The sequence below is a fragment of the Saccopteryx bilineata genome, chromosome 4 (assembly GCF_036850765.1).
Source record: "Saccopteryx bilineata isolate mSacBil1 chromosome 4, mSacBil1_pri_phased_curated, whole genome shotgun sequence".
Lineage (NCBI taxonomy): Eukaryota > Metazoa > Chordata > Mammalia > Chiroptera > Emballonuridae > Saccopteryx > Saccopteryx bilineata.
In genome coordinates, this window is record NC_089493.1 from 242,592,746 (window position 1) to 242,607,926 (window position 15,181).

Genomic DNA, 15,181 nt, shown 5'->3' on the forward strand with positions numbered 1-15,181 from the left:
AATTTTACCTGATTCTGAAGCTCATGGGAAAGAAAAGAGCTAGATACATACATTTGGGAGTCACTGGCACAAGAAAGTTTTAAAATCATGGGACCACATGAAATAATCAAAGTAGAGAATGTAAGCCCAAGGCATCTCAAAATTTGGAAGTGGTATAGGAGAAGAGGAGAGAGAGAGGGAGGGAAGAGAGGGGGAGGGCGGAAGGATGAGAAAAGGAGAGACTGGGAAAGGAAAACCGAAATGGTAAGCAGAAACCCAAGAGAATGCAGTATTGAGAAGTCCAAGAGAATAAAGTACAGCTGCAATGAGGGAATTGTCAGCCAAGTCAAATGCCAGAAGTCTGGAAGAGGACAGAAGAGAAACCATCAGGTTGGTCAGCATGGAGGCAATAAGGGCAGGTTCATGGAGGGGTGATGACTGAAGATGGGAGATGTGGGTCAAAGCAAGAGAGGTAAGGACTGATACACATTCAATGTAGACAAACTCCTCAAAACGTTGTGCTATGAAGCAGAGCAGAGAAGTGGGGCTTCAGTTAGAAGGGGCATGAAATCAAGGCGGGCATCCCCTACTCCCCAGCCCAAGATGGGAGATACTCAAGTTTGTCTGTATAGAGTCAGAAAGAAAGATTAATGATGTAGAAAAGAGAAGAACTAATTGAAAATTATTGAAAGTTTAAAATCTATTTGATTCATATTAGACTGACTAGATTATTTCTCAATGCCTGATTTATAATTGTGACCATTTCCAGGAAATAAAACTGAGTGATAATAACAATATTAACTAATATGTAGTGCTCATTATGTGCCAGGCATTGTTATATGTTCTCCTCTTTTACATATAAATATATATGCTTTACATATGTGTGTGGGTGCATATGTTTCTGTATTCCTCTAAATAACAATAACTGTCCTCATCTTACACTTGATTAGGAAACTGAGCTACAGAGAAGTTGAGTAACTTGTAATGTAGGCAGTAGAACCAGAAATTCATGCTCAATCTGACTCTGAAGCCTCAACGACCAGGATAAACTGGTACAAGGTTTCACTTCAGCTGGCATTCCTCAGCTCATGACATGTCTTATCTCTCCTTTCTCCAAGGGTATATGGTTATAGAAAAGGATGAAAAGAAATTGTTTTTAACCCTGTCTCCAGTTGTGACAATCTTATGAGATGGTCAAACCAATTAGATATGGTCAGCAATTCTATCAAATCTGTTGCTTTTAGAACATTTACAAACATATACTATACATTAAAGTACAATTTTTGACAGCACAGTTCTCCCCCCCAAACTATTTCTTCTATATACACATTTATGTATTACATTAATGGCTACAGGATATTCAATTGTTGAAATATACTACAGTTTACTTAACCCTTCAAATATATATAGGTGTATGTGTGCTTATGTATTTACACAAGAAATCCACAGATCTTGGCAGAAAAATTAGAAAACACAGTTTAGCAAAAAAAATATTCTACTCATTCTTTCATTTAATAAATATTACTTAGCATCCATTTTATGTTGGGCAATCATTAGAAACAATGTTTTTAAATGCTATTTAAAAGCATGAGGAAAATGCAAATGGCTATAAAGTATGTGAAAAAATTAGTAAAAATATAATTAGATCACAGATAAAAGAGAGACAGAGTGAGAGGAAGGAGAAACGTAAGCAGTACTTATTATTTCTAGGTGATGAGATAGTAAGGATGATTTTTAATTTCTTCTGCTTGTTTTTTTCCTTATTTTCTATAATAAACATGTTACTTTAAAAATGAAATATTTTCACTTATTATGCTGAGAGCACATGCATTATCAGATATCTGATCTGAAGCTAAAATGGAACCCATTAAGATAGTGAGGTATAAGAGGCAAGAGGACATTTTTATTATTTCAATTATTCAGTAATAATGCTCTAAATTATTCCATTGCCAGGGGCAGTAGACTGTCTGACCTGTGTGTATGTGTGTGTGCATGTTATGTGTGTTTAAGGGACTACATAGTAACCCCTGCTAATTAGCATATATTTACAAATATTGATGAACAATCAATATGGAGGTTTGCTTCTTTCCACTAGATCCTTCCTACCTTTCTGAAATAAACAGAGAGACACAGGAGACATTTTCAAGGAGAAAGTAGAGGTAGAAAATTCAGATATTTTCTCCTGTCTTATTCAGGCTACCCTTTAAGATACCTCTTATCTTTTCTTTTAAACTTTTTATTGTAAAAAAAATAGTAAATATATGAGAAAATATGTATTTTGAGCAATTTGAGTTAATTGCTCAAAAATATGTACAATTAACTCCATGTTCTCATCACTCAGCTTTAATAATTATCAACATTTTTAAGAACTTTCTTATCTTGCTTTAGTAGAAAACAATAACACTTATGAACTACGTTTATAGAAAAAAATTTACACATTAAATTGAAAAGAAATGTTTTTTAAAAAACCTCACTGCATTAAGCTTTGAAGAAGTTCCCAAACAATTCGTGGGGCCTGCTGATGCAGTTACCACCTTTCCCATCCAATTTGGCCTTCCTCTCCAAGAGCTATTTGCATTGTTATGCTTGGAAATGGTAAGAACTAAAACACTGAAAGTGGTCATCTAGGAGCTGCGAAGCTATTGTACAGAACAGTGGGGAATATCCACACCCAGGGAAGCGAGGCCAAGAAGACAGCCCAGGGACAAGCCGGCAGCAGGCTGGCAGGTCACTCTCATCGACAGAGGTCAAGGAAACACTATTAAATTGTCACCTGGCTGTACCTACCCAAACTGTTGTCACTGCTTGTGGGCCAGGAAGCAATTCTATCCCTCAGTTTCTTCTTTTTACAGGAGTTGTCTGACTTCTCAGAGAGGCCCACTTCCTCCTTCCTAATTTCTCGAACAAGCTGCATGCGGCATCTTATAAAATCCTGAAAGGAAATCTTCCCGTTTTCATCTGCGCCCAGTTGGTTCATGATCTCAGGCACAGACTCTTCCATATTCAATTGGCGACAGACCATCAACAAGTCATTCCTACAGAGGGGATTGAATGGAATAAAAGTTGTTTAGGAGAGACATTTGAACTAGAGAAAGTGGCTAATGAAAAAAAAAAAAGTTTCTTGTCTCTATCCACATATAGTAAACTTATTTCTGACCTTCTCATTGCTTCTAGAAAAGTGGTTACTGCAAAATGATCTCTTTCATCTGGGTTATTCTAGACAAGAACTCTATTATTTGGAAGAGTGAGGCAACTTTCAATCTTTTGTTCTCTGTTTTCTTCCTGTTTCCACACCCTCCCCATCTTTTCTATCTTTTGAAATTGATGGAGCACCTGTAGAATGTAGCACTGTAATCTCACTGTAAGATAAAGTTTCAGAACATAGAAAAGACATTGTTTCTACTCTTGGCAGAGTTTTAAATCTAGTTGAGTTGTAAATGAACAACAAAGATTTTGACAAGCTTGGTTTTCAGCTTTCTGGACCAATCAGCTAATTTTAGCGCTTCTTTAAAATGTTATTTAATTTTAACTTTGATGACTCAGTGCTTGCCTATCTCTGGTTTTTCCTGATTTTCTTTTAATATTTTTCATGCTTCCATCAGCAATCAACAAGCCTTAAGACTGAGAGCAGGGATGACAGACCAAAGGTCTTGCAGGGCTGGGACATAATACTGTAAGTGTGTGAAGTGCATGAATCTAAGACAAGAGGGATTAATGGAGTCTGTAGTTTGACTAAGATGTATATCCAGCCTATAGGTTCTCAAATTAAAATACAAATAAAAAATATTTTGGGTGATGGGCACACAACACAATCAACAGTTCAAATGCATAGAAATGTTTAACTAAAATCTATGTACCTTATTGATCAATGTCACCCCATTAAATTTAACTTTCGAAATAAAAAAGTAATAAATAAATAAATTAAATAAAAAGGGAAGAAAAACAATACTATGCTGGCCAAGAATGTATATCTGGAGAACATCATTGGAAATCCAACAGATGCCTGGGCTTTCTTTTTCCCCTATCTAAACTCTTTAGGGAAACATTCTGTTTATATTTTTCTAACCATAAGTTCAAAGGCTTACGAATTTAAGAGCTGGAAGAGACATTAGAACAGGGGTCCCCAAACTTTTTACACAGGGGGCCAGTTCACTGTCCCTCAGACCGTTGGAGGGCCGGACTATAAAAAAAACTATGAACAAATCCCTATGCACACTGCACATACCTTATTTTAAAGTAAAAAAACAAAACTGGAACAAATACAATATTTAAAATAAAGAACAAGTAAATCTAAATCAACAAACTGACCAGTATTTCCATGGGAACTATGGGCCTGCTTTTGGCTAATGAGATGGTCAATGTGCTCCTCTCATTGACTACCAATGAAAGAGGTGCCCCTTCCGGAAGTGCAGCGGGGGCCGGATAAATGGCCTCAGGGGGCCGCATGCGGCCCGCGGGCCGTAGTTTGGGGACCCCTGCATTAGAAACTAGTCCACTGTTACTAACAAAGTCAATCAGCGCTCCTATCTCAACAGACCACCAAAGTCCAATCATCTTCAGAGTGTGACCAATTTGGTGTTTGCTGATACCTGAAACCTAAACATATGCAAATTAAGGCCAATTTCTCTCTTCCAGTCACCCTTCACAAATTCCTTCTCCTGGTCAATGCTATATGACTTTCTCAAGTGTGCTAAGCTCATAGAATTATAGACATTTTTAATATCTCATTCACTCCATCTTAATCCTAACTCTCTCATCCCAGTCTCCATTGTCTAATTTATCATCAAATTTCTGTTGGTCCTACCCCTGGAATGCTTTTATATTTACTCTGTATTTTGTTTTTCAATATAAATAACACTCTCCAAGACCTTCTCAATATATATTAGGTCTACTATACTAGCCTCTTTAGCTGATCACCCTTGTTGGTCAAATAAGTTTATAAATATGATATATATGTTTGCTCACTTATATTTTGCATTGGGTGTGGGAGACAGGCTGTAAGCCAAAAAAGTCATTATAACCTAAGGCTTAGTTTTAAGACTAAGCTTTTCCCCACACCCTTAATTGTTGCATGATATGGGGTGGTGCACTCTTAGGAGGAATCCTATTTATGCCTTAGATAAGTGGCTTTGTATCAGACTTTCTTATTTGTAGATTGGTTTAAAGGTTTGGATTTCTACACTATAAAATGGTGTAGACCGGGAGCTTGCTCTCTCTCTCGGTTCCTGAGATTAGCATTAGAGGGAAGAGCAGAGAAAGGCCATGTGGAGGAGAGGAGAAGCAGCCAAGATGGCATAGTGATGAAGGAGAAGCCAGTTTGTGCAGAGAGAAGGAGATGTGGAACAGAGATAAATAAGGCTGGTGAGCTAGAAACCTTTGATTCTAGGAAACTTGGATAAGTCAGGGGCTTTGGGAGCCCTGAATGGAAAGGGAAGTGTTTTCCCACTGTGTGTATTTCTTGCCCGTCGGGTACAAGCTAGGATTAAAGCTAATGGTCCACCAGTTCTTGGCTCCGTTGTTTCATTACCATCTGTCCAAATCAAATGTGAGCCTGCATGGGCCAGGTGGCTGTGATGGCGGCCGTGGCTACTGGCCATACAACCTTGCTTCCATATTGCATGCCATTTTCGTGTTTTAGAAAGAATTTTTACACATAACCACGTTTTATATTATTTCGTGCATATGTGTATCTCTGTATACAGATTTATAATATATATACACACATATATATATATGGTGGCAACGGTATATATTTATATATGTTTTTTGTAAGGCAGGTGGTTAGGGGGATGAATAAATAAATATACACATAGAAGTAGGTAAGGTAGATTAAATTACGAGTCCTAATTTTTCATTCCCCTGTGGTAATGTAAACTATCCATACCCTTGTCTTCTGTGCAGGGCCAAGGACACTTATGGTAGGAATGTCCCTTAACATCAGACTTGACATTTAGCTTGCTTGGACCCCCAGGATGTTAGCAGATATTGGTTTATACAGTTAAATTTGTCTCTTTCTGATTCTGCCATCATTATGAAAAGAACATACCATGAGAGTTAGTAGTAACCTATTAACATGGGCCCCAAACTGAGCCACCTTGGCTGCCCTATAGACCTGTAGCCTAAGAAGAGCCACTCCAGCTGATCCTAAGATGTGTGTGTAATCAGGAACAAAATTTTATTGCTTATGCCAATAAAATGTTTTGATTGTTTCCCAACAACAGCTAACCAATACACAATTTTTTTAAAAGGCGCTTACACATTATTTATTTATTTATTTTGCTCTTCCCTGAATGCAAACTGTCTGATACTCAGCTGGATTCATGTGACTTAGGGACAATCAGGATTGCTAAAGCAGAAACACAAACAGAAAGAAAGAGTTGATGTTGAAATTCTACATTCTAAATTAAGAATTAAAAAAATATTTTTAGCCCCAGTCAGTTAGCTCAGTCTGTTAAGAGCATCATCGGGAAACAACAAGGTTGTGGGTTGATCTCCAGACAGGGCAAAAATAGGAGCAGCTCAGTGTTCCTGTCTCATTCTCTCCCTGCCTCTCTCTCTCAAAAAAACAAACAAAACAAAAAACTGTATCTGTCTGTCTATCTATCTATCTATACCTAGATATAGATGATATATAGATATAGATAATACTCTTAAAATTAAGCTTGATGAAAGATAAAGAAGTTTTCTAAATTCTGTAAGTTCATATACTAAGATGTTAACACTTAGTATTTTCTGAATGGTAGGAATATGGTGTTTACATTCTTATTTTTGCTTCTCTGTATTTTGTCTGTAGTAACCAAGCACAAACTGCTCAGGGGAAAAGCATGCTTATTGAACTAAACTGACAGCCTTACCAAGTGGAGCACTCTGTCTGCAGAGACCAGCCCTTCCTTCCTGCATGTGGCTCACTTACACATATGGGCATTTGGTGAGAAAACCAACTCTGTCCAGGTTTGTGAACCCCAGCCTACAAAAAGCAATTTAAGTAAAGAATCTGTGTTGAAAAATGCCAACTCAGAGGAGAATGTGTCATGATGCATTTTTATTGAAAGTTTTGGCCATTGAGAGGCCGAATAAAAGATGAAAAACAAAATATACTGCACTCCACTAAATAGTGTCAGACTGTAACCTTTAAATAGAAGTACTACTTTCTAAAGACTAAATGAAAGCTAAATTATTTCAGCAATAACAACTAACTAGCAATAACTAACACACTTGCAGGGGAAGTACTATTATCCCCATTTTACAGATTAAATATGAAGGCTGAAAGAGTCACAGAGCTGGTTTGTGGCAGGGCCAGGAAACTACATGAAATCAGTGTGATTCCAAAGCTCTTACCCTTTCCATACAATCCGCCACCTTAGATATTAATGATACCTAACTTTTGGCCTGTGAACACAAGGAAGGACAGTTCTAATATGAGCAGCTTGATTATCAAAGGTTATTAGTTAACAATACTTTTATATCAAACCAGAATGACTACATACATGTATAAGAACACATAAAATAAATTATATTTTCTTACGAACATGATGAAAAAACAGTTACAAGCGAAAACATAAATTCCAAGTTTGCCTTTAGATATCAAGAGCTAAGCCTAGAGAAGCTGGATCACAGAGTTTTATTATAAGCCATTATGCTAGGTTGTTTAAAATGGTTCTCAGCCCTGCTCTGTTGGCTCAGTGGTAGAGCATCAGCTTGGCATGTGGATGTCCCCAGTTCAATTTCCAGTCAGGGCACACAGGAAAAGCACCGATATGCTTCTCCGTCCCTCCCACTCTCACTTCTCTCTCTCTCTCTCTCTCTCTCTCTCTCTCTCTCTCTTTCTTTTCCTCCCCTCCTGCAGCCATGGCTCTATTGTAGTGAGCTGGCTCTGGGCACTGAGGATGGTTCCATGGCCTCCACCACAGGAGCTAAAAACAAAAAAAATTGCTCCGGTTGCAATGGAGGGAGAGCCCCAGATGGACAGAACATTGCCCTCTAGTGGGCTTGCTGGGTGGATCCCAGTCCAGGTGCATGTGGGAGTCTGTCTCTGGCTCCCCTCCTTTCACTAAATTAAAAAAATGGTTCTCAATGAATTACACCCTCTGTGGACACATCCCCTTACAACATGTCTTTGCTATTCTTCCAATCTACAAGTGGAGGTTATTTCTCTGTCCTTGAATCTGGGCTGACCATCTTATTTCCTTTGGCCAATGGAATGTGGCAGAAATAACACTAGGATTTCTCAACACAGGCCTAACATGACCACTTCCAGCTCAAATCCTTCCAACTCCACATAGTCCTTGTAGCCCACTCAGGTCCCTGAAGTGATCACTTCCTTTTGATAGCATTTAGTATTTGCACCATTTATTCACTGACTACCTTTAGCTTTATGATAACCTTTGGATTTTTGTACTAAAGTTTCATTTCTCTGTCTCTTTTTAATTATTTTTACACACTCAAGTCTTATCTCCCAACATGACCCCAAGCTCCTGTAAGCCCACGTGAGCCACGCATCAATCTCCCGTAAGATCTGAGCAGCACCGACGCCCAGTGCCTCGTCACACAGCAGATCTCCATCATGTTTACTTTGATGGATTGATTCATAAATTTTCAGAAGTTAAAAATGATCACTCTTTTGAAGGGAGCCCCACTTTGACATATTCCTACATATACCTCCTTATATTTTTCTACAGCAGGCAGCATGCTCAGTAAATATGAATGACCAAGGGACACCATGAAAACCACAACCCTGTAGCCTTAGTGACAGAGCAGCATGACGGTTTCTCTGTCCTGGGCCAGGAACACTTCTCAGAGAAAGAGATACCAGGCTGCAGTGGTCCAACACCAAGCCAATATCATGGAGAACTATTTTAGTAGTAATAACCTCATCAAAAAGGCAACTGTCTTAAAAAACAAACAAACCCACCAGCCAAACTTTTGTGCATTATTTAAGAAAATATGTTCATTCATTGTAGAACACATAGATAAGTAAAGAGAAGAAAATACAAATTGCATGCAATTCCTCTACACAGGGATGACCACAGTGAACCTTTTGGTTAATTTCACAAAATATTGGTGAATGTTTTTTCACTCTAAATTTCTATATTAAAAAATCCTCTAAATAATTTTTTCTTTCATTATTGCTACCACTTCTATAAAATGTATTTTATATTTATTCATATTCATATATGTATGTCTATCTTATCTTTAGAGGATATCACCATGAGACAAGAAAGGAACAGATTCAAGTTCATAGCAGAGGCACCGGCCAAGTCAGGTAATATTTAGTGCTGTAGAGAACACCAATCACCAGGCAGAAAAATTAAAATATAACTAAAAATTGATGCTTTTAGCTCAAAACTGCATGGTCTCACAATGCACAGCTCTTAGTTTTTATATATAAAAGCCTTTTTGTTTCTTGGCTATTCTTCTTTTAACTTAAAAAGAATTGAGTAGAAAGTGAAAATTCAATGAAGCTATTTATCATTTAGGGAAATTCACAGCCTAACATCAATAATAGATTGTGGGAAAGATGGGCTTAGGTCCTTCAGGCTCAAAGATAGAGAAAAACATTCTTCTTCCCCACAATGATACCTCATTCCACTTGGAATGAGGGCTGTGCAAAAGCAATCATTAATTTGAGTAAGAGGTTAGATGCTTCTGTTCACAATTCTCAACTAACAGACACCGTTGAGTAGTTATGCCGGAAATAGTTGCTTATGAAACAACTCAAAAAAGGTCTAAAAGTTCATTTTGCCCCTAACTGTTCAATTTGAGTCATACAAAAATATAATTTAGTATCATTTCAGTTCCATAGTATTCAAAGTGTGAAAAATTGACTAATGCACATTGGGTCCTGTTCAAAAAGTCCACAGACATTTGGTCCACACTGAAAGGTCTGAGATTTGGTCCTGTCCAAAACATTTACAGAGATATCTGATCCATGCCAAAGGTCCTTGAAGTACGAAAAGACAAACCACAGAACCATGGATAATATACCACCCAGGTTCTTGTTGGTCACACTCAAATACGGCCACCAACCTTATGAAAATACCAATACAATCAAATCTGTATCACTGAAATTATTCACAGATAAAATTAATAGCAAGCCAATACTCAAGTCAATATATACTTAAGAGCAATTGCTCATCAATTTCAGAGTAACCCTGCTGAACTTCATAATGAGGAAGGACAAGCATCAATGTGAAATCCAAGATTCCTCAAGAATGACAGAGAAACACAATGTCCATACAATTTGGACAAATTTCAGTGTTTGTATTCTGTAATAAATCATGGACCAAATGTCTCCATGGTCCTTTCAGAACAGGAGTAGATATTAAGGACCTTTCAGCATGGGCCGAATGTCTCTGTGGATATTTTGGACAAGCCCAAATAGCATAGATACATTTCTTTCCTTCTCTTCAGCACTCAACACAGACTGCTGCCTTTTCCTGAAACTCCTTCCTTCCCTCTATGTAACAGCCCTACCTTTTGTTTTCCCTCAAACTCTGTGTGACTATTCCTTCAAAATTCTTGTTCTTAAATATTCTTGTTAACCAAGGCCTTGTTCTTTGCTCTCTCTCTCTCTCTCCCCTCCCCTACTTTATAGACTTTCGATAGGTGACTAATCTAAATTTATGGCTTATCTATCACTATGCATGGTTGACTCCCAAATCTCCATCTCTAGTTAAGTAGCAACCCATTTTCTACTGACCAGCTACACCTCAGTGTCACACATTTACCTCGAACTCAAAGTCCTAAATTGGATTCATCTTTTTGTACTATTCCTTAAGTTTATTCCTATTTACATAAATTATACCACTCACTCACCCAAGCCAGAAATCTAGAAATTATCTGTTTCTTTCTCCTTTATTCCCCCACCAATCAGTCACCCAGAACTAGAGACTGTTTTCTAAATAGCTCTCATTTTCACCCCATCCCAATCGTCCTTACTAACCTCCATCATTTTTCATTTGGCTTTCTGCAATGGGTTCCTATCTGGTCTACCTATGTCCAACCAGCAGACAACAAGTTACTTTTTTCTGTCTCTTAAATTTTTATTTGTTCCCCCCAAGACTTTCAGCTTCATACTCTTGTTTCTAGTTTCACAGCCAAGGCCCATCAGAATATGGCCTGGGCCTATCTCTCTAGCTTCCTCCTCCTGCTGACATAGACCACTTGCATTCTAGCCTCACTGAATTTCTTAGTTTCCAGAAGAGTCATTGTTGTCGAGGCTGTCCATACTTTGCACACGTTTGTCCCTCTACTTAGACATCCTGCCTTCCCCTTTCTCCAAACTCCATCTATGCTTCATATTTCACTTGAACAGTATCTGCTTCACAAATGTTTTCTAAATACTCCAGGTAATCACAAGTCTAATTTGATGTCCCTTCTCTATGTTACTAAGGCACTGGTGTGTGACTTAATCACTTACCCCCCCCTTATAGTACAGGAGGTCCTCAGATTCTGACAGTCCTGACATATGACATTTTGAGTTTATGATGCTCACTCTAGTGTCGTATTTACAGGCTATGTGAGTGAACTAGTTTGATTGCTCAGGGCGGAAGAATGTGCAGTACAGGATACAGTACAGTATATTTCTTTTGCCTTTTTGTGGCTTAGTTGTGCTTTTATGTTCTAGATCAGTGGTAGTCAACCTGGTCCCTACTGCCCACTAGTGGGCATTCCAGCTTTCATGGTGGGTGGTAGCAGAGCAACTAAAGTATAAATAAAAAGATAGGTTTAACTATAGTAAGTTGTTTTATAAAGATTTATTCTGCCAAACTTAGTGAAAATCCGACATAAAGTACTTGGTAAGTAATTATTATTATATGCTTTAACTTGCTGTAACTCTGCTTTATAAATTTTATAAAGTAAAGTTACTTCCCTACTTTATAAATCACCATTACTGTGGAACTGGTGGGCAGTTAGAAAATTTTACTACTAACAGAGATACAAAAGTGAGCGGTAGGTATAAAAAAGTTGACTACCCCTATTCTAGATGATGATTTTGCCACTGTGTTAGGATAGGTAAATGACTTAGGCTAGGGTGTGTTGCGACTTACACCAAAATTCAGGTTACATCACTGTCGTAGGAATGAAACTGTGCTGTAACCCGAGGACCCTCTGTAATAATTGATGTATTTTCTTTCTTCTACTAGACCAGAGGTTGGTTACTAGAGCCTACAGCTAAATGCAGATCATTGACTGTTTTGGTGAATCCAGTTTATTGGAATACAGACACACCATTATGTCTGTGTATTGTTTATGGCTACTTTCTCCCTAGAGTGGTTTACTCCAATAGCTGTGACAGAGACTATATGGCCCTTTACATAAACAGGCTGCAAACTCTCATACTAGACTGTAGATTTCTACAGGACAGGGCTCATTCTTTGCTAATTTTTGAATCCCTAACACCTAGCATAAATAAGTGCTAAATAAATAAGTGGGTGAATAAAATGTTAGATTTGAGGTAAAAGAGGTGTGGAGAGAATTTAAATAATGAGAATCTTCAATTCTAGTTCTCTTTTGCTGATTGCCCATTTCAATTTACTACCACAAGTTAAAACAAAACAAGTTGACGCCATTAGGTTTTAAAATCTCTTCTAGTCTATACGCTGGACTCTGTATCCTTCAAGCCAGTGATCTAAACTTCATTTGCTAGTGGTACTCAGCTTTGGCGGCACATCATAATCACCTGGAGTGATTAAAACATATTGATTAAAATATATTGATGTTCAAACCCGTGGCCAAGAAACTAAATGAGGATAGGGAGGCGGCAGCATCAGTATTTGCTAACAGGCTTACTTAGTGACTCAGAAGAGAACTTCAGTTCTATACCAACAGCCCTAAGGAATGAAGCTTTTGAGGCAACTCAAGAATCACAGTGATCAGAACCAACAAACCAAATACACTCGATTGTGATAGTATATATATACCTGAAAGATGAAAAGAGATGGGTATTTTAGAAAAATTATCTACAGAAGTGAGGAAAAAAGGATTCCACTAGAATATATGATCCTTGAGGATGGAGAATTCTGTCTCTTTGGTCACTGTTGTATTTCCAATATCAAGAACAGTACCTGGCATGTAGTGAAGGATTTGTAAACAAATGATATATATATGAGTAATTCTTTCGTTTGTTATTAATCAACTAGAAGCCCTTGATTTAAAATATTCCAGTTAATTGAAATTTTATACATAAAGAAGGCACATTGGCAAATATAGTGTTTAATTAAAAGACAACTTTCTGTAGGGGCATAAATATTACATTCTATCACTTAAAATTGGGTTTTGAGTTAAAATGGGAAAGCAAAGAGACATGCTATGGATAAATATACCCTAGCCCCTTTTTAAAATTCAATTTTTATTAAAAAAAAGTCAGATTGTAGTCTGTAAACATAAGGGGTGAGAACATGATTAGCTGTGAAGGAAAGAGTAAACTAATTGGTGACATTACCTAAACAAACAAAATGCCATATAACATGCATCCTAGAGAATTAAGTGAAATCACCTATGGTCCTCCCACTATGATTTTAACACACTACCAGATTAGTCAGAGTTGTAAATGTCAGAGTCTACCTCAAAGTTGAGCCTATGGGTTCATTCTTATTCTTCCTCCCACACCTTCTCTTTCACACACACACACACACACACACACACACACAAACTCTCTCTCTCTCTCTCTCTCTCTCTCTCTCTCACACACACACACACACACACATATTTATCCCCCATAAAATATACTACTAGAAATAATGAAGTTTTGGCATAATGTTTGTATCTAAAAATTTCTTTTCTTGATGTTATCAACTATAAAAAATACAGAACAAAATAACAAAGACAGTTGTCAAGATTGAAAGAAGAAACATTTTAGGTCATCTAATTTATATTACATGATTATTTTTGTAATCTCAAACCAAACAGAATAACAGGTATAAACTTTTTGTAAAACCGATTTCTAGTTACCAAGTTCCTCAATGTTATCTATGTGGAAAACCATATTTTTGTTTTGTTTTGGAAACCTATTTTAACCCTTGAGAATTACTATGTACAGTCTTGAACTTTACTGCTGAATGTGATAGCCATGACACACAGGTGGCTATTTACATTTAAATTACTTAAAGTTAAATACAATTGAAAATTCATTCCTCAGTTGCATTAGCTCAATGGTCACATTTAAAAAATATTTTTTCACTTTTAAATTACAGCTGACATACAATCTTATATTAGTTTCATGTCAATGGTCACATTTTGAATGCTCAATAGCAACATATGGCTAGTGGCCACCACACTGCACAGCACAGACACAGAATATTTCCATCATTGAAGAAAGTTCTATTGAATAGCACGGGAAAATAAAATGGAGTACATGAGCCTCAAAAAGCTTCAGGGAATAGAATCAGTCAAGGAAGGAAATTGTTACAAATGTCAGTTATTACTTCTAGGTAATAAAGGAATTATAAAACTGGAGGCATTTCCCTCCAAATATTGAAAAGCCATTGTGTCATAAATCTGCTGGTTTTCTTTGAAGCTGATTTTCTAATTTTGGGTTTATTTCTATTCATTCATAAGATACACAAAATAGTGCCCACTTTTTGATTAAGGATATCCAATCAAATTTAAATTTATGTCCAATATAGTACATACTGATGAAAAAAATTGGTTGAAAGATTTATCAGACTTCAGGGAGCAGGTGAAGTGATGTGTCTGTTTATTAGAGGAAGCACTAGCTTTGTCTTCTTAGATTTGAGTTATTGTAGTATTAATTCTTTTGGATGTTTAGCCTGAACTTCCTGAAAGTTCACTGAAATAATGAATAGCCAAGATTAGTCACTGACATGGCGGTTTTCCCTTCTCCAGGTGAAATGTCAAGTGACTAAAAGCCGTCCTGACCAGATAGCTCGTTTAGCATCGTGCTGAAGCACAGAGGTTGTCAGTTCGATCCCCGGTCAGGGCACATACAGGAACAGATCAATGTTCCTGTTGTCTCTATTTGTCTTTCTCCTTTTCTCTTTCCCTAAAATTAATAAAATAAACATTAAAAAATAGCAGTTTATTTTGAAAAAAAGTGACTAAAAGCCAACATTCAAGAAGAAAGCATCTGCAAACAAATAAAATATTACTTTTATATATTATTTATTTTTTTAAAGGAAGACATTTCTTTTTTTTTTTTTAAAGACTATTCAATTTTTTTTTTTTTTTTTTGTATTTTTCT

At 37.0% G+C, this 15,181-nt stretch overlaps 1 protein-coding gene across 1 annotated transcript in view; it reads right to left on the reverse strand.

The window, feature by feature from the left end:
• Window positions 1-15,181, reverse strand: part of MCC (MCC regulator of WNT signaling pathway) — a 550,138-nt gene that overhangs the window by 431,004 nt on the left and 103,953 nt on the right. The window contains exon 2 of the mRNA XM_066274073.1: window positions 2,767-3,014. Within this exon, the coding sequence (XP_066130170.1) occupies window positions 2,767-3,014 (248 nt within the window). The remainder of the gene's footprint in view (window positions 1-2,766; window positions 3,015-15,181) is intronic.